Source organism: Myxocyprinus asiaticus, chromosome 26 (assembly GCF_019703515.2).
Source record: "Myxocyprinus asiaticus isolate MX2 ecotype Aquarium Trade chromosome 26, UBuf_Myxa_2, whole genome shotgun sequence".
In the NCBI taxonomy this organism is placed as follows: domain Eukaryota; kingdom Metazoa; phylum Chordata; class Actinopteri; order Cypriniformes; family Catostomidae; genus Myxocyprinus; species Myxocyprinus asiaticus.
In genome coordinates this window covers 44470437-44492343 of record NC_059369.1, presented here as the reverse complement: position 1 = coordinate 44492343, position 21907 = coordinate 44470437, and the positions used below count along the sequence as shown (strand labels likewise).

At 38.2% G+C, this 21907-nt stretch overlaps 2 protein-coding genes across 5 annotated transcripts in view; both read right to left on the bottom strand.

Annotated features, from left to right (window-relative positions):
* LOC127417061 (endosome/lysosome-associated apoptosis and autophagy regulator family member 2-like) overlaps positions 1-9408 on the bottom strand; it is a 38657-nt gene extending 29249 nt beyond the window's left edge. For both annotated transcript variants that reach the window (XM_051656759.1, XM_051656760.1), the window contains exon 1: positions 5545-9408. In XM_051656759.1, the coding sequence (XP_051512719.1) occupies positions 5545-5676 (132 nt within the window). In that variant the 5' untranslated portion in view covers positions 5677-9408. The remainder of the gene's footprint in view (positions 1-5544) is intronic.
* A 300-nt stretch (positions 9409-9708) lies between these two features.
* On the bottom strand, positions 9709-20618 carry LOC127417078 (uncharacterized). Of its 3 annotated transcripts, XM_051656801.1 has the most exons (4): positions 20485-20618; positions 20281-20392; positions 12419-12903; positions 9709-11393 (listed from the first exon to the last, which is right to left on the bottom strand). In XM_051656801.1, exons 3-4 carry the CDS (start codon positions 12888-12890, stop codon positions 11032-11034), a joined length of 834 nt encoding a protein of 277 aa, XP_051512761.1. In that variant the 5' UTR covers positions 12891-12903; positions 20281-20392; positions 20485-20618; the 3' UTR covers positions 9709-11031. The 3 variants fall into 3 exon arrangements, with proteins under 3 accessions (XP_051512761.1, XP_051512760.1, XP_051512759.1); XM_051656800.1 differs by having other exon boundaries at positions 20281-20582; XM_051656799.1 differs by lacking the exons at positions 20281-20392; positions 20485-20618 and adding an exon at positions 17719-17951.
* Positions 20619-21907: the final 1289 nt, after the last annotated feature.

Here is a 21907-nt window from a genome sequence, read left to right as displayed (position 1 = left end):
TTTTCGTTAAGTTATAAGCGAAAACGCGACATAAGCAACACCTGTTTACATGTAACTTATGTCAATAAAATATATTTGGCTATTACTTGCTTTATTTTTGTCTGTGAGTTAAACAGATAGCCTGGTTGTATTCTACTCTTTGAGAGCTTTCCAACAACATATGACGCATGGCTATTTGATCAGTTTGATGTTTTTGCAGATTACAAAAATACAGTATGTACAGTGCAAAATTATTAAAACATTATCAAAACAGAACACTTCTGATTTGTCTGCAAATTTCAAAGTACTTGTGGGCATTATGACCAAAACTGAACAGGTATTATAAAGTAGAGCTTCTAAACTTTAAAATGATACCTATTTTGTGTTGATCAAGACTGTTATTAATATTTTGACTTTTTTTCCTCACGGGCCCATCCGAGCTTAAAGGGTTAAAGAAAAAAATTACATATACAGGTGCATCTCAAATTAGAATGTCATGGAAAAGTTCATTTATTTCAGTAATTCAACTCAAATTGTGAAACTCGTGTATTAAATAAATTCAGTGCACACCGACTGAAGTAGTTTAAGTCTTTGGTTCTTTTAATTGTGATGATTTTGGCTCACATTTAACAAAAACCCACCAATTCACTATCTCAAAAAATTAGAATACATCATAAGACCAATAAAAAAAAAAAACATTTTTAGTGAATTGTTGGCCTTCTGGAAAGTATGTTCATTTACTGTATATGTACTCAATACTTGGTAGGGGCTCCTTTTGCTTTAATTACTGCCTCAATTCGGCGTGGCATGGAGGTGATCAGTTTGTGGCACTGCTGAGGTGGTATGGAAGCCCAGGTTTCTTTGACAGTGGCCTTCAGCTCATCTGCATTTTTTGGTCTCTTGTTTCTCATTTTCCTCTTGACAATACCCCATAGATTCTCTATGGGGTTCAGGTCTGGTGAGTTTGCTGGCCAGTCAAGCACACCAACACCATGGTCATTTAACCAACTTTTGGTGCTTTTGGCAGTGTGGGCAGGTGCCAAATCCTGCTGGAAAATGAAATCAGCATCTTTAAAAAGCTGGTCAGCAGAAGGAAGCATGAAGTGCTCCAAAATTTCTTGGTTAACGGGTGCAGTGACTTTGGTTTTCAAAAAACACAATGGACCAACACCAGCAGATGACATTGCACCCCAAATCATCACAGACTGTGGAAACTTAACACTGGACTTCAAGCAACTTGGGCTATGAGCTTCTCCACCCTTCCTCCAGACTCTAGGACCTTGGTTTCCAAATGAAATACAAAACTTGCTCTCATCTGAAAAGAGGACTTTGGACCACTGGGCAACAGTCCAGTTCTTCTTCTCCTTAGCCCAGGTAAGACGCCTCTGACGTTGTCTGTGGTTCAGGAGTGGCTTAACAAGAGGAATATGACAACTGTAGCCAAATTCCTTGACACATCTGTGTGTGGTGGCTCTTGATGCCTTGACCCCAGCCTCAGTCCATTCCTTGTGAAGTTCACCCAAATTCTTGAATCGATTTTGCTTGACAATCATAAGGCTGTGGTTCTCTCGGTTGGTTGTGCATCTTTTTCTTCCACACTTTTTCCTTCCACTCAACTTTCTGTTAACATGCTTGGATACAGCACTCTGTGAACAGCCAGCTTCTTTGGCAATGAATGTTTGTGGCTTACCCTCCTTGTGAAGGGTGTCAATGATTGTCTTCTGGACAACTGTCAGATCAGCAGTCTTCCCCATGATTGTGTAGCCTAGTGAACCAAACTGAGAGACCATTTTGAAGGCTCAGGAAACCTTTGCAGGTGTTTTGAGTTGATTAGCTGATTGGCATGTCACCATATTCTAATTTGTTGAGATAGTGAATTGGTGGGTTTTTGTTAAATGTGAGCCAAAAATCATCACAATTAAAAGAACCAAAGACTTAAACTACTTCAGTCGGTGTGCACTGAATTTATTTAATACACGAGTTTCACAATTTGAGTTGAATTACTGAAATAAATGAACTTTTCCACGACATTCTAATTTATTGAGATGCACCTGTACATTCACACACACACACACACACACACACACATACATATGTATGTACATATATATACATACATATATACACACACCCATGTACACGTATACATACATATACACACACACACACACACACACACACGTACATATATACATACATATATACACATACACACATATGTATATATACACACACACACATATGTATGTGTGTGTGTGTATATATATATGTACGTGTATGTGTGTGTGTGTGTGTGTGTGTGTATATATACATATATGTGTGTGTGTATATATGTATGTATATATGTATATATACACACACACACACGTACATATATACATACATATATACACATACATGTGTGTGTGTGTATATATGTACGTGTGTGTGTGTGTGTGTGTGTGTATGTGTGTGTATGTGTATATATACATATATGTGTGTGTGTATATATGTATGTATATATGTATATATACACACACATACACACACACACACACGTACATATATACATGCATATATACACACACATACACACACATATAAACACATACACACACGTACATATATACATACATATATACACATACATATACACACACACACACACACACACACACACGTACATACATACATACATATATTACACACACATACACATATATGATCTCATGACAGTTATATGACCATGTCCACATTTTTGCAAACCAAAATTATGTGCCATATTACACAAGGTTTTAAAGGTGAATATTTAGATGGAAGTTTTAATGAGTAAAATATACCTACCTAACCAAAAACTTTAACCTAAACCTTATCAATAGTGTCCAAAAACAAAATGCAACATGAAAAGCACATTTTCTGAAGAAAAAACGCCATCTCGTGTCACCTCTATGACTCTGTCATCTCACGTGTCAGCTAGCGTCCTTTGCTGGGCTCGTGAGTCAGCTGAGCTACCGTGCAAGATAATCAAATTGGAATAAGTGTGCAAATGTAGGCGAGTCTGTAATGCAAGCGTTAAAATGTATCGTTTTTCAAATAATGCGTTTACAGTAAGTGTTTCGATATCATAACATAGCAGTGTGCGAGTAACAGTATGAAAAATGTGTGTTTATGAAGTCATAATCAGCAGTTGTAGTCGTGATTTGTGTGAAAGTGAATAAAACGCACAATTGTTGTAGCGCCTCTAGTGTTCATTTCACCGGGAAACTGTGATGAAACATGGAAATCAGTTTGCAAAAACAGTAGTTATAGTAATGTTCATTCTATGGAACTAGGTTGGAATCGTTTATGTTATCAGGTTCATTCACATGAATTATCAGAAAACAACAGACTCATTTAAAACAAGAAACTATCCCTTTAACAAAAATGCAGCTGCATAAGAGCTCATGATGGATTCACTGAATGTCCTAAATGTGACCATATCGACTGGCCAAATGCATTAGAAAACTGCTAAATTACTTTGAAAACAACATTTCTGTAGGCTTCTCCAACAACACCGATTAAGTGAGTGGGAAGGAAAGGCCGACATCAGGCGGAAACTGATAATAAATCTGAGAATGCCCTGTGAGTCAACAGACTGCCGGGCAGAGACTCAGCCCTTCACACGACTCAGAACAGGAACAAGTCTTTACACAAACTCCCACTCACATATTACAAATGAAGTTAGCATGCAAAACACTAGAACCATCCTAATGCGTAATGTGGAACAGCATCAGTTCACCTCTATGATCTAAACTGCTGTGTTTAAAGTATTAATGTGCCAGTGGTTCCTATGCAAACAATAATGAAAATGTATGACTAAGACACCTCGCTTAAAAGCAAGCGGTCACTGAGCACACACAGGGACTGGAGGAGGTGCTGAGCTCTCAGTGAAAGCCGTTTCAAGGGGGCTATTATTAGCAGTATATCACCAGGCTCTTGAGATGGATATACTGGGTTCACACTCCACTGGAAACTTCTTCAGCCATTAGGAGAACATTAGAGATAAAAACCCACCCTGGCAGGAGTGTAAAACCACCTCATTTTCAGAGCTAAAGAAGGGTATATATTTTAGAGGGGCTGACCATCACAAAGCGCAATCCGACACCAATCAATAACTCACACAAAAAGTATATCAGTGACTTAATAAGCGAGCAACTGTATAGGTAGCATTCTACATTGCTGATGCATGAACAGAAATGAACAGAGGTAAATGCATATTAAATATAGCAAAAATGCAAGATGGTTTGGCCTTGCTGTCTACAGAACATCAACCAATGCATGTTCTTTCACAAGAAAAGCAGTTTAACCATTTCAGATGTGATATTGCCACACGTGCATGCACCAAAACAATTATAACATTGGAAAAGATTATTATTATTAAGTCCTCTATATAAAGGGTATTGGGAGCCAATAAACTGATACATGCTATAAAAAATTAACTGGAATATTAAGCATCAAAAATGTGTGCTTAGAGACCCAGTTGAGCAGAAAAGCAAATTGATTAAATAAATAAAAAAGTAAAAAAATTAATAAATAAAACTGAAGTAGATCTGCACACTGTTATACTATTCCCATTTATTGATTAAAAACAACAGCAACATTTTGTCAAAAAAATAAGTAAATAAATAACTATATAAATTATAAATAAATAAATAAATAAATAAATACAAATCCCAGAACAGTACTATGCATCACAACAAAAGTTTTGGTGGGGGAAAAATGCATTTTGAATGTTACAGCTTGCTAAAGTCACACAATAGTCACCTCAAAGTAAAATGTGTTTTAAAATAATAATAATAATAATAATAATAATTTCCAATAGACTTCCATTGTTTTTAAAAAGCACACGAAATAATAATAATAATAATATATATATATATATATATATATATATATATATATATATATATATATATATATATATATAAGTGGTTACCTAAAAATAATAATAATAATAATAATAAAATAAAAAAAACACAATCAGAAAATATTTGCTATAGAACTTCTTTCTTCAATTGCAGTAAAAAACTTTTTTTTTTTTTTTTTTTTTACTTTAAACAAATGAAAAAGCTTAGCTTTCGTTAGTTATGATTAGTACATTCATGAGGAATCGTCAAGATTTAATTTATAATCCCACTGTATGCAAAGTAGTAAGGTACCTAAAGCCAAGAGAGTCACTTTTGCCTACTAAATAAAATTAAAAAAAAAAAATGTAACTAAATTAAACCAACCCTGAACAATTTTTTTTAATGTATTTATTTTAATTTGCTTTAAAACTGCTGGAAGACATTTAATCTAAACTACAACCCTTTACCAAAAACATATAGACAGTTTAACTCTCGTTGATTATATCTTCACTGAAACACCTGCTACTTTAATTATTATTACAACATTCTGACTCGCACGTGGCAGTAAAGAGGTTGATCCCAAAGCAATAAATAAATATATGCAAGGTCAGCAGAGTCACAGACACAGACGCACTAACAGATGCATTAACTTCATCACTTTATAAAACACAATGAACGCATTAAATGAACGCTCGCTCACCTCATCGCACTGACGCGCGAGAGCACTGGACACAGCGGGCGCGCGCAAGATGAAAACATAACACATCCACGCCGTAAAATGCACAATAAAATCCTTGCGGTGACGGACGAGGCTTTGCGTTGTACTCTCCATCGTCTGGTGGACGGACTAACCGGGGCGTCCCATCATCATTTCAGCGAAGTCACAGCAATGACGTCACGGGGATTTTAATGACGTCTTGAACTGATCTCTTCTTAATGACTCGATCGAACCGATTCGCAAGGCTTTGGTAGATCACCCAACTGGAACAATGTTGTTAACAAAATCGGAACAATTTGCCTAATGTGATATTTAAAATTATTTTAAATCTAAAATTGGCAAAACTATTGTTAATGGTGTTCTTAACCCTTGTGTCAATTTAAAAAAATGTTACTCAGAGGTCCTTTGAGGACAAAAATGTCTGCGTCAAAAAACTGCCATAATAATATTATATATTAATATTATTTTCCACTTTCAATTAGTTATTTTTTTAACCAGCATCAGTCCTGATCATAACTACCAAATATTCATTCATTTTCAGGATTTTAACCCTTTAAATGCCAGTTTGTTTATATAATGCCACTGTTGTTTCTCTCTCTCTCTCTCTCTCTCTACACACACACACACACACACACACACACACACACACTTCTCAATACACACATACAAAGCACACTCTGACATCCATACCAACACACCCACACAATTTTATCTGCATCATTTATTCAGTTGGCCTGCAGTGCTCTATAATACAGCAAACAGAGAATAGGGGAAAAGCTTGTATTTGCTCCATAGGCTAAAAATGAGAAAAATGGCTCCATATGGTGGAAAATATTAAAAATGTAAATTTTGAAGCCAGGGCTCCGGAATGAAAGCATAATAGCATAGAATTCATGATTTTATGCTTTAATGGCACTGGGATCAAATATTACAAGGGCGCCCAATATACAGGGGCATAGTGCTTTGAGTAATGAATTCATATGAAATGCATTGAACGTTTACATGAAATATGTTGTACTGTCTGTTCTGTGTGTTCCTGAAACATTTTCAGGGATGGCCCTATTATTTTGTGTGCAAAAATGACCAGTCGGAGGTATTTTATGTACCTTTTCTGCCCTCTGTAACTAGACAAGAATCAAAGTGTGCAGCCAAATCAAATAAGCATCACAGTTTATCCACAGCATCCTTGCAATTCTTGAATGACCTTGCCTTAACACCTCACATTGATTTAAAATACAGAAAAACAGGACCGACCCTTTGCCCACTTCTAGAAACGGCACCAAGTAACACAAGTCACCAGTGATGGACTTTATTTGTTTGTTTGTTTTTTCTGGTTTCTACGTGGAATCCTATGAGGCAAAGTACTATAGTTTCATAAACTTGCAGTAAGTGAAATGCAACCTACTAGATATTTGACAACCAACACAACTACATCTTTAACCAGTACTGTAACGCTGTTTAATTGAATGTAAGGTTTTCCTTTAGACTCTTAACCATAATCCTTTATTTTCTAGATGTAACATGAATTTCATAAGTCATAAGACAGAATGATTTATTTAATAGGCGCAGACTTTTGCAAGTAACAAAAAACATTGCTGTTTGAACAAAATATCTTGTTTTCTTCATACTTAAACCACCTATATTTTATCCAAATATGTCACAACCACAACAAGAAAATGTGTATAGGCTTTGTAAAACCTTATTAGGATTCCTCCGGCAGGAGGAAACCTATTGTTTTTGTTAGTATTCTTATTATTAGGGGTCAAGCCTTGATGGGGCAAAAGACCCCTATTGTTTTCGTTAGTTTTCTTCTTCTTTCGCTCAAGTCTATGGCAGCCCATAGAACTGCTTGCGGGAAAGTTATAAAATTTGGCACACAGATAGAGGACAGTCTGATGTGTTACCACAGCAAATTTGGCATCTCTACCTCAAACCCTCTAGCACCACCAACTGCCCAAATTTGCACTCACGTTTATGTTAATAACTTTTGAATCCTAGAAACGAAATTATTTTTCCTCTGATTCCTTGGCTCCAGACGATTCAATTGCACCCTATGATGTCATTTTCCATCATGAACATTTTTCTGTCTTTTTGAATTTTCTGAAAAACCTACTTTTTCGATCTCGTCCTAGGCTGTTTGTCTGATTTGCACGAAAATTGGCCTGCATCATCTAGAGGCACTCATGACAAAATGTTATTCACAGAATTTTGATAAACCATACTGTTTTCGAATGGCGCTTCAACGAATTGAATTTGAGGCTGTATCTCTGCAACGCTTTGAGGGATTGGGACAAAACTTGGTACGTGTCATCACCATTAGGCCCTGAGGTTACGTGCAGCGTTTTGGCGCACTGCACCCTACTGGTCACAAGACATGAAAAAAGCACATTTTTGCTTATAACTTCTGAAAAGTTTGTCATAAAATCATCAAATTGGTCTCATTAGATTCAGTGGGGTATAGCAAGCCCAAAAATTCCTGTCAGCCATTTTGGACATCGGCCATTATACATTTTCTGAAAAACCTACTTTTTCTAACTCATCCTAGGCCATTTGTCCGATTTGCACGAAAATTGGCCTGCATCATCTAGAATTTTGATAAACCATACCGTTTTCGAATGGCGCTTCAATGAATTCGACGAAGAGCATGCCAAAATGGATGTGAGGGTATATCTCCATAATGCTTTAGCATATTCATACCGAACTTATTATTTTTCACAGGCACTATGACTCGAGGGTGCCTGCTCAGTTTCGGAACAGTGCCACCTAGTGGTCACGAGATATGAAAAAAGCTCATTTTTGCTTATAACTTCTGAACAGTTTGTCATAAAATCATCAAATTGGTCTCATTAAATTCAGTGGGGTATAGCGAGTCCAACGATATGAAAAATTTCTATGTCGGCCATTTTGAATTGTCATAAAATGCTGTATTTTACAAACAACTTGGTGTATCGTTACAAAACTTGGTAGGTGTCTTTGGCACCATGCTCTGAAGGGACTCAAAACGTTTCAGGACAGCGCCACCTTGTGGTCAAAATTTATAATGCTATTTCTAAAAATGCGAATAACTATTGACTCCTTTTGCCTACTGTCATAAGACTGGTCTTGATAAATTCCGTGGTTCATGCAGAGAACAATGATACCAATTACGTCATGATCAAGCAAACTTCCTGTCTGCCATTTGTAAATGTTTTGAAAACGCACTTTTTTGAACTCCTAGACTGTTTGTCCGATTTGCACAAAAATTGGTCTGCATCATCTAGGCACTCACGACAAAACGTTATTCACAGAATTTTGATAAACCATACCGTTTTCAAATGGCGCTTCAACGAATTCGCAGAAGAATGCGCAAAATTGAACTTGAGGCTGTATCTCCTTAACGCTTTGAGGGATTGGGACGAAACTTGGTACGTGTCATCACCATTAGGCCCTGAGGTTACCTTCAGCGTTTTGGCACTCTGACCCCTACTGGTCAGGAGATAGCAAAAATGGCTATTTTGGCTTATAACTCTTGAATGCTTTCCTGCATGATAACCATCATGCCCAGATACTACCTGAGCAGTTTCAGAACAGCACCACATACTGGACAAAAATTCTAACTACTAGCTATTTTTATTTATTTTTTAAAATAAATGGGGCTTTTTATGATTGAAAGGTTACTTTTTCTAACTCATACACTGTCACAAAGCTTCTTTTGCTGCTCATGGTCCCAATAATTGTCTTGACCCCGGTATCGCTGCTTGCAGCTATATTTATTATTATTACTGTAGCTCTAAATTACCCAATAACTCAAAATCTCCTTGGTAAAAAGTTTTTAAATTTGGCAAACTACCACATCAAAAATGGCCCACGTGAGCCTATAGGTGGCGCTACAGGCCACGCCCCAATTTGTCAATTTTCAAAGTGATCTCCACCCCATAAGTCCAAAATTTCTGAAACCTGGTATATATGCCTCATTTCTCATGAGGAACAAAAAAGCCTCTAGAACCCATAAAGTCCGCCGTGATGGATTTTCCTGTACAATACAAATTTGTCCAAAACTACAAAAATCTCCATAGACCATAGCTCCAATTGACTTGGAACTCGGTATGTATGTGTAGGATACATGTCTTTCAATTCAACATTTAGCAAAAATGAATACAATACAAAATGGCTGAAAGGTGTGCATTTATGTAAATGTCCACATTGTCTCAATATCCATATGTCCAAACAATCTAATGCCAGTTTGACTGTTTTTTTTTCCAACCTAACAGGCTTCAAGATGACTTCACTCTTAAGTACTGTGCAAAGTTTCACCTTGATATGTCAAAAGATGACAGAATTACAGTTTACTATTATTTATCACTAATGCTAAAATAATGCTTTACAAATCCACTAGTCATAAAACCGATACTTTGATTCAATCACCAGTTCATATGAAAACTCTTGCAAGAAATTAATGAAATGTTGTGTACATGTGTGAAGTACATGTCTCTACCATGTCAATTTTTACATAATTTGCAGTTTTGAGGAGGAATCCGCATTGCTGCTTGCAGCTTTAATTAGGTTTTGTTACTGATTTGTATATACTGTATACTTGTTTCTACATTTGGAAATAATGTCAAGTGAAGTAATCTTTACTATGGAAAGGGTGGTCAGGGGTACTGCCAAAGTTCTTTTTTGAGATAAATATAAATTACCCAAGTGTATTCCAGCTAATAGGTGCTAAAAGTCATATCATATAATTGATGATTTATTACGAACGGCTCTTTGAAACACCTTCTGTTAAAGTTGTTTTTCTATGAAGTGTTTACAACAAACATCTAATACAAAATGATTGTATAAACTCATGTATTACAAAAGAAGCTCTGACCTTTATACACTTCTTAAACAGCAGCTTCATTGCATAGTGCAATAAACCAAAAGTATTAAAGTATCCACACACTGTATTTAGTACACTTCTTCATTATTCATTTAACAGTGCTATGGTCTTCATTAATTCAGATTCCTCTTGTAGATATATGTATATTTGGACGGAAATGATAGCATATAGTTATTGCATACATTTGGAAAGACTGGAGTGGGTTGACAAACACTCCAATATTGCAAGACTGAGGCAATCTGATCTAGTACCATCTGAACCAAGAACATAAAATACTAACATTTATTTAGTGGTAAAACCAGGCACTTTGGGCTAACTTGATGTTTAAAGGGATAGTTCACCCAAAAATGAGAATTCAGTTCTGACTGTATGGCTTCAGAAGACTCGGAATATAGTGCACAAGTCCTACTTTTACTGAGGTTTTATGGTGTTTTGCTTTTCCTTTTTGGAGATGGATAGCTCGGAGTCACTATTCACCTTCCTTATAGGGCAAAGACATCTGAAGATTTGACAGAATGTCATTAAGTTTTGGTGCAACACTACAGGGCGTGTAAATCATTTTGGGGTGATCTATTCCTTAAATGATTTGAGTGAAAGTCAGAATCCTGAATTCACATTTTGGCCTTCAGAGGCACCATGTTGAGGGACTGCACAAAATTCTCCAGGGTGGACAGGTATTCATGAGGGTGGGTACGCAGATGACCTGCATGAACAGACTTCTTCCATTTCTTGCTCTCCACAGTTATGCCTCGATTCCTCCAAAAATCCACCATTTTCTCCAAGCTATGGTAGTCGCACAGTGCATCGTTTTCGGAGAAGAAAAAAAGAGCAGGCGCTGTCAAAGGAGTGTTCCAGAACACATTGATTCCTGTGTTGAAATAGTCGACTGTCTGGTGTTTAAAGGCACGGAAGTACAGTAGGCTGGCCCTCTTCACGAGACCTTCCAGCCGAGGGAACATTGTCTTACCCAATCCTGGAGAAAAAAAACAAAACTCATCCAAAATAATTACACAAGAACAAATAGGTTTCAGTGACAACTAGAAAAGGAAAGTATATCAAGACTAAACTTTGAATGCTGACTTGACAAAGAAGCTGAACACTGAAGAAAAAAAAAAAAGCCTTGAAGTCTGAATATTATTTAAGGTTTGAAGGGCAAGTAATCCAAATTTAGTTTGAAGATATATTAGAAGGTTGAAAGCTATGTGGTTGCTAGGATGATGCTAGACAATTGATAAGGTGGTTGCTATGATGTTCGAGATTTACCCATCTGCAGAGCCAGCAGTTTCAGGGCAACAGTCCTAAGGCGGACGTTAGGGTGGAGCTACAGTTTGAGTTCCTTGGTTTGAAGCTAATTACTCGCTAACTGCTTAGATATATTTTCTGTAAATATTTCGGAATGGTTGTCATGCTTTAATGAATCGAACATTACCCCGAGATATTGTGATTACCATTCTGATTGATAAAGTGTTTATTAAAGAGTTTTTCCAGTAAAGTCACTAACAAGTTTACCAATATTAATGAGTACTACTATGTCTATCTTTCTTTGAAAGTAGCTTACATGTAAAGATTTAGCACGACCATTACTTTCCCTAGTCACAGCAACTAAATAGACTAGGCATATTAAAATAGTTCCCCATGAGTATACACTCTTCTTAAGTTGTTTGTCCCTATTAATATTCATAGTACTGTATTTTCCTATACAGATTTCCTTGCTTAGTTGTTATTTAAATGTCGACTGAGCTGTCAGCCATCTCTCCATTATGTCTTTACTGCCAAACAAACTACAGTTTTAAGAAAAAAACTATTTGGAAAATGGCTTGTTATTGTTGCTGTTACAGCATATTAGCCTATTTTGTGTTTAATAAAACATATTGGATGGATGGATGGATGGATCTTCACAAAGAACAAAAAGAATGATAAATCAATGAATGGATGGGATTGGACTGAAATTGGGAAGGATGTTTGGCTTTCACTAAAGACAGACATGTCTCTACATACCAACAGCCATATGCTCCAGTGAACCCATGACAAGGCTGTCGTAGATTTGACCTCTGATCCTGTTTGTCAGGCCTTGATAACGCTGGGTGTCTTTGGCCACATGAACGAGCACCTGACAGAATGTATATCCCCCTATGGAAAAGGCATGGACCAGAAGGGGGCGCTGAGAGAAGCGCTCACTCTCTAATAACTCCAGAACATGGCCACCGGACTCCAGCCCCCAGCGAGGCCACAGGAACTGGCTCACCTCACTTTCCACGACGAGCACATCAAAGCCAGTGCGAAAGTAAATCTCACAGTACTTTGCAATGGCCTGCGGTCTGGAGCCAAGCCACGGCATCAACAGTAACAGGGGTTTAGGCTGAGCAGGTAGAAAGGTAGGAGTCCCTGCAATGTCATTTATGAAGAAGGTGATGTGTTTGCTGATCTTGTGAGCTGTAACCCCAGCCATGGTGGCTACTTTAGAGAGCATGACTGCCCGTGAGCTAAAGAGAAAACACAGTTGAAAGAACAGCAGTTTAACTTTTTAAATGTTGGAGTTGGGTCTGACCTACTACAATAACACCAAATGAACTGCGTCAACATTGAACAGAGAGTTAAAGATATGACGCTTTTGTTTTAACTAAATCAGAACTAAAGTGACTGGTATTCAATCGTAATGATCCCAGATGGCCCATTAATAGAAGTTGTCATTCCACTTAAGCTAGGTTATAATGTTTTTTTTTTTGTTTGTTTGTTTTTGCATGTTGTTCCGTTTTGGGTGCATTCGAGCACTATGGACACGTTAGACAAGAGTGCACTACGACTGCTTTGTGATACTCTATAGAGTCAATGGTAGGCACATACGCCGACGTCTAAAAAAAGAGGCCAACTGTGTTTGAGTAAATTGTACAAATGCCAAAAAATGTGTAGTGTGCACTGACCATGCAATGTATCTCGATTTTGATGTGAACGTTTCGCGTCTTCGTACAGTTGAATTCGAGCCTGTCAAAGTATACTCCATGTGACTGCGTGCGTATACACAGGCGATTGGCGCCTATGAGACACCACCGTATTTCTCTTCAGGAGTTTAGACTCATAAATGTGTCTTTATAGTCCTTCAGACTGGAGTTATATAAGTGCTAGTATCTCCTGGCCTCCTCACACACGTGCTCTTGATGTGCACAATCCACTGTTGTTGTTTCTACCTTCTCCTATTGTTTACCAGCGATTACATCTTCACAGCACTTATTTGTGACAGCAATGGCTCAAATGTGAGTGTTGCCACCTTGTGGGCCTTCTAATTAGTTCAAATAATTTCAGGCGCACTCCGCGCAATCAGTGCTTGAGCACTCTGCTGATAACAAGATTTGCGTCATGTCCTGTAACCCTTTTATCATGAGAGTAACTGGCATAAGAACACGTTACCTAATCCTCTGAAAGAACAACATTGGAAATTGCAGTATTCTTACATTAGTTTTAGTAATCTGAATATATTTACACTCATATTTCTCAATCCTGCTTCTAAGGCACTACAACACTTTACTTTGTTGTACACCTTCCTTATCTGACACACCCACCAAAGTCCAGACCCTTGGGATTAACTAGAATGTTAACAGCGACCCAAGCCACATCACCCAACGCCAGTGTTTGACCCAAACACAGTTGCGTATTGTTAAATATTTCATTTTAAAAAAGCATGGGCATCCTTCTTTCCTTTGCTGCTTAATCAACTTGCACAGGGAAGTCTTTCCACTCGATGTTAGAAGATGACTGTGGGAATTCGCTCCCTTTCACACCCAAGAGCATCAGTAAGATCAGGCACTGACATTGGGCAATGGGGTCTGGCTCAGTCAGCGTTCCAATTCATCCCAAGGGTGTTCACTTCAGGTCCACACCAGACCAACCACTGGGCCCTCCCCAAACTGATGGGTTTTTACAAGGCTGAAATGTCTGAAATTCAATGTATAGTGTAGCATCAAGATACATCCTTACAGAAATAACTGGAATAGCCAAAACCGTTAAATAGAAGGGGGTGTCCACATACAGTGCTTTTGGCCATATAGTGAATGATAATGGATTACAAGGCACATGTGATCCAAGCTGACCAATACACTGTTTCCAATGATCCAAACCTAAAGGTTTCAAAGGGCATTTTCAGACTTGAATCATGTAGTTCGAAACAGGCACAACATTTTTTTTTTTTTAAATGTTGCATTTTCCCAAATTTCAAAATTTAAGTCACATGCAAGTCACTTATTGATTGTTTTGGTGGGAAACCGAGAGCAATTGTTGTGTTCATATATATGTAAACGACCCAAACTAAGGAAGAAAAAACAGCAGGTTCCGAAACAAATGCTCCATGCAAGCAAGGTGTGAAAACAACTTAAAAGGTTACAGTCTTTGGTAGTGTAAGATAAGACAGACACACAAAATGTTAAGTGTTGCAGGGCCTCCAGTAGGATTGAGAAACATTGGTTTACCATGTGTGGACTCAAAGGTCAATGTAAATATAGGAAAGATTTGAACTGCAGGGATCAAACACAAGTGTACATTAGGGCTGTCAAATAAAATGTGAATATTGAATATTCGTCGAATTTAAGAAAACAATACATATTCGAATGCTAAAACTGTGAATTAGAATTTTGGAAGCACTGACGATGACTTCAGATTGATTGCATTCTTGCGCTAAAAAAGGCGAGACACAGCACAACAAATACAGTTTAACAGAAAACAGGTGTCTCAAGATGCTTTTAAAGTTCTTTTTAATTAGACACATCATCTAAAAAAAAAAAACCAGCGCTCCTGCACGAGACGCAGAATAAACAAAAACAAAGAGAAACAAAGACGTTCGTCTAGTGCATGTATACATAGAAAAACAAATGGATGTTTGCAAAAGTGTTCAGTGTGAACAGCCCCTTACAGCTGGTGGTGGAGTGAACAGCCCCTTATAGCTGGTGGCGGTCTTTGGCCATTGCGTCTTGCTCTCTTATAAGTGTTTCTCAGATTAAGCGGAGTTTTTTTTGGGGGGGGGGGGGTTCCCTTTTTTCACCCAATTTGGAATGCCCAATTCCCAATGCGCTTTTGAGTCCTCGTGGCCGCGTAGCGATTCGCCTCAATCCGGGTGGCGGAGGACGAATCCCAGCTGCCTCCGCGTCTGAGACCGCCAACCCGCGCATCTTATAACGTAGCTTGTTGAGCGCGTTGCCACAGAGACATAGCGCGTGTGGAGGCTTCACGCCATCCACACTCAACCGAGAACGAGCCACATTATAGCGACCACTAGGGGGTTACCCCATGTGACTCTACCCTCCCTAGCAACCGGGCCAATTTGGTTGCTTAGGAGACCTGACTGGAGTTACTCAGCATGCCCTAGGATTCGAACTAGCGAACTCTAGGGGTGGTAGCCAGCGTTTTTTACCACTGAGCTACCCAGGCCCCCCAAGCAATTAGTTTTTTAAATGCTTTGTCAGGAAAGATGTTCAACTTGGAAATGTGTGTCTAGAGATCCTCGCGTTCAGTTCCAGTCTGTTGTGTTTCATCTGATTCACATGGTATTCATTTTACTTTTGACTTATCATTTGAAAATATGGACCGGCTACAAATTTATTTATTTTTTGCAGATTAGTTGAAAATGAAATGCTCTTTTTTTTTTTTTTTTAACAGCCAGGAATGTTGTTTGCAATAATATAACAGTGCTGAATGGTTTAATGTGTCCTCTTGTGGACTAAGAAAACAATGTAAATTTAAAAAAAAATCAGAGGACTTTATTTGAAAATAAAGTAAAAATTCGAACTTAGTTTATCTGCCCAGTTGACAGCCCTAGTGTACATCATACTTCCATGATGCTCATAGTACTGAAATACACATATATATACATCAACACACAAGGATGGCATGCACTCTTCTGGACCAAACAGCAATAGATATTATGCTTGAAACGTTTTAAACTGTGTATGCGTTTGTGCATGCGTGCGTAATTAAAGAAATGAATGTTCCTTCATGTTTCGCAGATATACTCAAGTACAGTAAACCTGTTTCACACCATATGCCGAAGCAGCACGTAAGAGCACATATTTTTTTCCGACGCCCATATTAAATGCTTCGAACAGGGTTTTCCAAACAGGGGTTCGAGAGATGTAAAGAAGTAATCTTAGAGTCATTAACCTGACATTGTTTGACCTGTAGTCCTGAAAAGCAGTGGGTTCTGGCTGTTGTAGCTTACCATTAACTGGTTGCTTGTGCATTGGTTCAGTTCATTGCTGAACCGACCGGTTGGCACAGGCTTCTGCTGGGTCTTAAAGCTGTACTGGGGCTAACTTCTATGTCTGTGCATGGTGATAGAAACTCTAAGGAATATGCCGGGTTCAATACAAGTTAAATCGACAGCTTTTGTTGCAAAATGTTGATATCCACAAAAATAAATTTCAACTTGTCCCTCCTTTCCTTTAAAAAAAGCAAAAATCTGGGTTCATTTCCATTGTAAGTGCCTCACTGTAACCTAAATGTATTTAAGAAAAGGTGGGACGAGTCGAAATAATTGTTATGGTAATAAACATTATGCCACAAATGCTGTTGAACTAGCTAAACTAGTATTGAACTTGGTTCATTACTTTAAAATATCACATATAATTTCCTAAAAACAATATAAATATATTGTTTCATTTCCTAAAAATATCTTTAGAAGTAGGGGGGACATGTTCCCCCACCCCAGGTTATAATGGTTGCTATGGCCCTGGCTGCTTACTGAAAATGTAAAGATTTAAATTTATATACACAAATGAAATGACATACGTTTCTAAAATCACCAAGGAAATGAAGATTATAGATAAAAACAGACCATGCTGGCAACTTTATCTGTAGTGCAACCTCTGACTGAGATAGAAGTGCCAACGGAGAATTAAACTGAATAAAATATACAATTATTTTTTTTATTATATTTTTTGTATTCTTCTCCCCAATTTGGAATTCCCAATGCGCTCCAAGTCCTCCTGGTCTTATCATCTGAAGCTGTTTGGAAAGTTGAGTGCGTCTGGACTGTGAGATTTATCGCACGCCATCATGTTGCATCTCGTTGCGTTAAATTAGATCAAATGACTATTCAACGACGAAAATTTTTGTCTACATTTTTTACTGTCGACATTGTCAATAATATCGACTAATCGTTTCAGCCCTAGTGACAGGTACACAAACACACTTTCTATTCATTAACACTAAATTAATTCAGGCGATTTAAGCAGTTTATAGTACAGTTTGCAGTCTGTCACCTTAATTATTCACCATTTGCATGAGATGTGCAGTTTCATCAACGCTCTACTTACATATCTGGAGAGAAAGAGACACTCCACATGCTCTTTTCTGGACCAAACACTATTAGATATTACGTCTGTATCCTTGTATGTTCTTGGTAAAGTTCTGAAACTTTGTATGTGTGTGGGTGGGTCAGTGGGTGTGTTTAACTAAAGAACTGAATGTTCTTTGAGGTTTTGCAGATATACACATGTAAATAATCTCCAACTATTTAAACTGTGCATGTGTGAGAGAGAGAGATTGTGTGTGTGTGTGTTTGTGTGAGTGTAAGTATGTGTGAGTGTTTGTGTGAGTGTAAGTATGTGTGTGTGTTTGTGTGAGTGTAAGTATGTGTGTGAGAGAGATTGTGTGTGTGAGTGTTTGTGTGAGTGTAAGTATGTGTGTGTGTTTGTGTAATTAACTTAAGAACTGAACGCCCCTTCATGTTTCCCAGATGTAATCAGGTGTACTGTAAATACACATCTAAAACGTGCACCTGCTCTCCTCTGGACCAAACAGCAAAAGATCTTGCTCGTTTTTTATTATTATTCTTGGCAAAGATCTCCATATATTTCAACTATGTGTGTGTGTGTGTCTGTGTGTGTGTGTGAGCGTGTATTCCCTACGTTGTGTGGACCAAATGTCCCCACAAGGATAGTAAAACCTGAAATTTGTGATGTTGTGGGGACAATCAGTCTGTCTCCATGAGAAAAACAGCTTATAAATCATGCTAAACAATGTTTTATTGAAAATGTAAAAAATGCAGAAAGTTTTTTGTGAGGGTTAGGTTTAGGGGTAGGGTTAGGGGATAGAATCTATAGTTCATACAGTATAAAAATCATTATGTCTATGTAGAGTCCTCATATTGATAGCTGCACCAACATGTGTGTGTGTGTGTGTGTGTTTAGGGGTAGGGTTAGGGTTAGGGGATAGAATCTATAGTTCATACAGTATAAAAATCATTATGTCTATGTAGAGTCCTCATATTGATAGCTGCACCAACATGTGTGTGTGTGTGTGTGTGTGTTTAGGGGTAGGGTTAGGGTTAGGGGATAGAATCTATAGTTCATACAGTATAAAAATCATTATGTCTATGTAGAGTCCTCATATTGATAGCTGCACCAACATGTGTGTGTGTGTGTGTGTATATGCGTGTGAGTGAGTGTGTTTATATGTGTGTGTGTGTGAGAGCGTGTGAGTGAGTGTGTTCGTGTGAGCGCGCGTGTGAGCGTGTATGCGCGTGTGAGTGAGTGTTTGTGTGAGTGCTTGTATGTGAGAGCGTGTGCGAGCGTGTTTTTGTGTGTGTGTGTGTGTGTGTGAGTGAGTGAGTTTGTGTTTATATGTGTGTGTGAGCGTGTGTGTGTATGCGTGTGTGAGTGTTTGTGTTTATATGTGTGTGTGAGCGTGTGTATGAGCGTGTGTATATGCGTGTGTGAGTGAGTATGTTTGTGTGAGTGCGTGTGAGTGCGTGTGTGTGAGTGAGTGAGTGTGTTTGTGTGTGTGTGTGAGTGTACAAGTTTTGCTATACTTGTGAAGACAAAGTATTTAGAATCAACCTGTTCTGTGAGGACATTTCTGGTTGTGAGGACCTTTTGGGTGGTGCTCACAAGGGAAATAACATATTAAATGATGTTTTATTGAAAATGTAAAAATGCAGAAAGTTTTTTGTGGGGGTTAGGTTTAGGGGTAGGGTTAGGGTTAGGGGATAGAATCTATAGTTTGTACAGTATAAAAATCATTATGTCTATGGAGAGTCCTCATAATGATAGCTGCACCAACATGTGTGTGTGTGAGTGTTTGAGAGTAAGTGTGTGTATGCGCTTGTGAGTGTTTGGGTGTGTGAAGGTGTTTAAATGTGTGTAAGTGTTTGAGTGTGAGTGCGAGTTTGTGTGTGTGTAATTAACTTAATAACTGAACGTCCCGTCATGTTTCCCAGATGTAATCAGGTGTACTGTAAATACACACCTAAAACGTGCACCTGCTCTCCTCTGGACCAAACAGCAGAAGATCTTGCTCGTTTTTTTATTATTTTTCTTGGCAAAGATCTCCACATATTTCAACTATGCGTGTATGTGTGCTCCAAGGTCAATGACAACATGTCAATGTCAACAAACACATGCTTCTCATGTTTCCACCCTCAGCAAAACTCCAGTCCCAAAATAAAACATAACCAGTCCTGATCACTCAAGCTGATGCATGTGGCTGCAGAAAATCACATTTATTCTCGCATTATTTAAATTGGTTGCTAGCACAATTAGCCACATTAGCTCTAAAATAATGTTTACATGCCTAATGCAAAACGCAGGTTCAGAAGAGTGTTTGGAAGACGTTCATAGACTTTTGTTCCACTTTCTCCCGATATGTTGAGTGATTTTGAGCAGGTTGTAGCAGTTTATACAGATTACATGACAGTTGACATGACCAGCTGTAAGATTAGCAACGCAAACTAAAGGGAAAACGGCCATCAAAACACAATAATCCCGCATTTTATCACTTATATAACAGTCTCGGATATCTAGTCGTCAACTAAAGTGTCACTAAGCCCTTCTTTTAAATAAAACACGCCTGTTATTTACACTTTTATATGTTCTTACCTGCTGCTGGCGAGAAGCGCGAGAGGAATCAGATGCTGGCGTGAACGCGCTGCGCCACTCCGAGACAAGCGCGTGCTCACTAAAGCCGTGCTTATTTTCACTTACCCATTTGCTACAAGAACAAAAGAAAAAATCCACTATTACGTTTGAATGACTTTCCAGAAACAACATAAATAGAGAGCGGTGGATTAAGACCAAATTTACTGTCACTCTCTCAGCAACTGTAGTAATTCAGTTTCTGGTGTCGCAGTCCTTTTCGGCATATCGTGGCGCCGTTTTGCTGCCCTCTTCAGCCTGTTATGGCCGTTTCAGCTTATTGCGGAAGTCCCGGTTCTCCCTATGGCAAGTCCACCCCTGGCGTCTTCTTCTTCTTTGACGCTTTATGGCGGTTGACAAACCAGCTTTTGGTGCATATTCCGCCACCTACTGGGATGGAGTGTGGCGCATTCCACCCGTGACTGCTGGCTTACTACGTTTATTCTTGCGTCATTACGTCATGTCCATAGACAGTAAAGAAGTGCTGGCTGTCTCATGTTCCGACTGGAGAAATTAACTACGCTGTTTTAGCTCAGTTTAGTCACACTCACACAGTTCAGGACCAGTGTTGCCAATTCCTATTGGGTGAAAGTCACTAGACGCGCCTTAAAATGTCGCTAAAATGTTGTAAGGGCACGCACGTGCCTGTTGAGTGAGTATTTAATTCCAGTTGTTATGCCACTGAATTTCAATTTGGTTGATTTCTTCAGGGGATGTCATGAACATTTCTGCACGGCACGAGCTTTTACGTATATTGTCAATCGTTAAGATAACTCGCTTTGATTTGTTGAACTCAGGGGTAAGAGGAGGGGTAGGTAAAGTCTATGCATCAAAATACTATATGACATTCACTATAACCTATAGGAACAGCAGGGAGTTGGGGGATAGGCGGGATCTAGGTCAATAGCTGCAAACTGACAGTTGCTATAACCTATAGAAACAGAAGGAAGTTGTATGGCGTTATCTTTATTCAAGTATTATCTTTTAGATAATTATATTCTGTTTGAAGCAGAAAGTTGCTAGATTATCACCAGATTTTATTTAAAGTAGCTAAATTAGCTCTCTGTCGCATTCACATTAATAATATCGCCGTCATGTCTAAAACGTCGCCAAATATAGCGACAAATTCGCTACATTGGCAACACTGTTCAGGACAGCATCGTTGCAGTCTAGATGGATGTTTATCTGTTATCCGTTTGGCGAAGTTGTTTACCTGCTCTAATGCTTGGATATGTTTTCTGGTAGGGTTGTTGAAGCTTATATTGCTTGCCATGCTTTTATGAATCAAACACAACTCGTGTGTTAACCGGTAGTGATGTATCTATGTAGTCCGGTTAAGTTACTGTGACATGTTTAATATGTATGACTTCTGAAATTGACTTCTTGTAATTGTTATATTGCATACATAAGCATATTATTTTTATGTTTAATAAAATATATTTTATCCCATCATTATCGAATCCTTATTTTATATTTTAATTTACGGTGTTATTGTGAGCATTGCATAGACATGCTATTGTAGTAACTGAGGCTGGACAATAGAGTATAAAAATAATAAAGTCTTCTATTGAACTCGTATCAGCCATATCAT

Coding starts and splice junctions, on each gene's coding strand:
- LOC127417078 (XM_051656799.1), bottom strand. CDS start 17,747: ATGTGGAGTGTCTCTTTCTCTCCAGATAT. Junction 12,904..17,718: donor GTCTCTTTCTCTCCAGATAT/GTAAGTAGAGCG, acceptor TTTTCTCTTTAG/CTCACGGGCAGTCATGCTCT. Junction 11,394..12,418: donor ACTGGAGCATATGGCTGTTG/GTATGTAGAGAC, acceptor TTTTTTCTCCAG/GATTGGGTAAGACAATGTTC.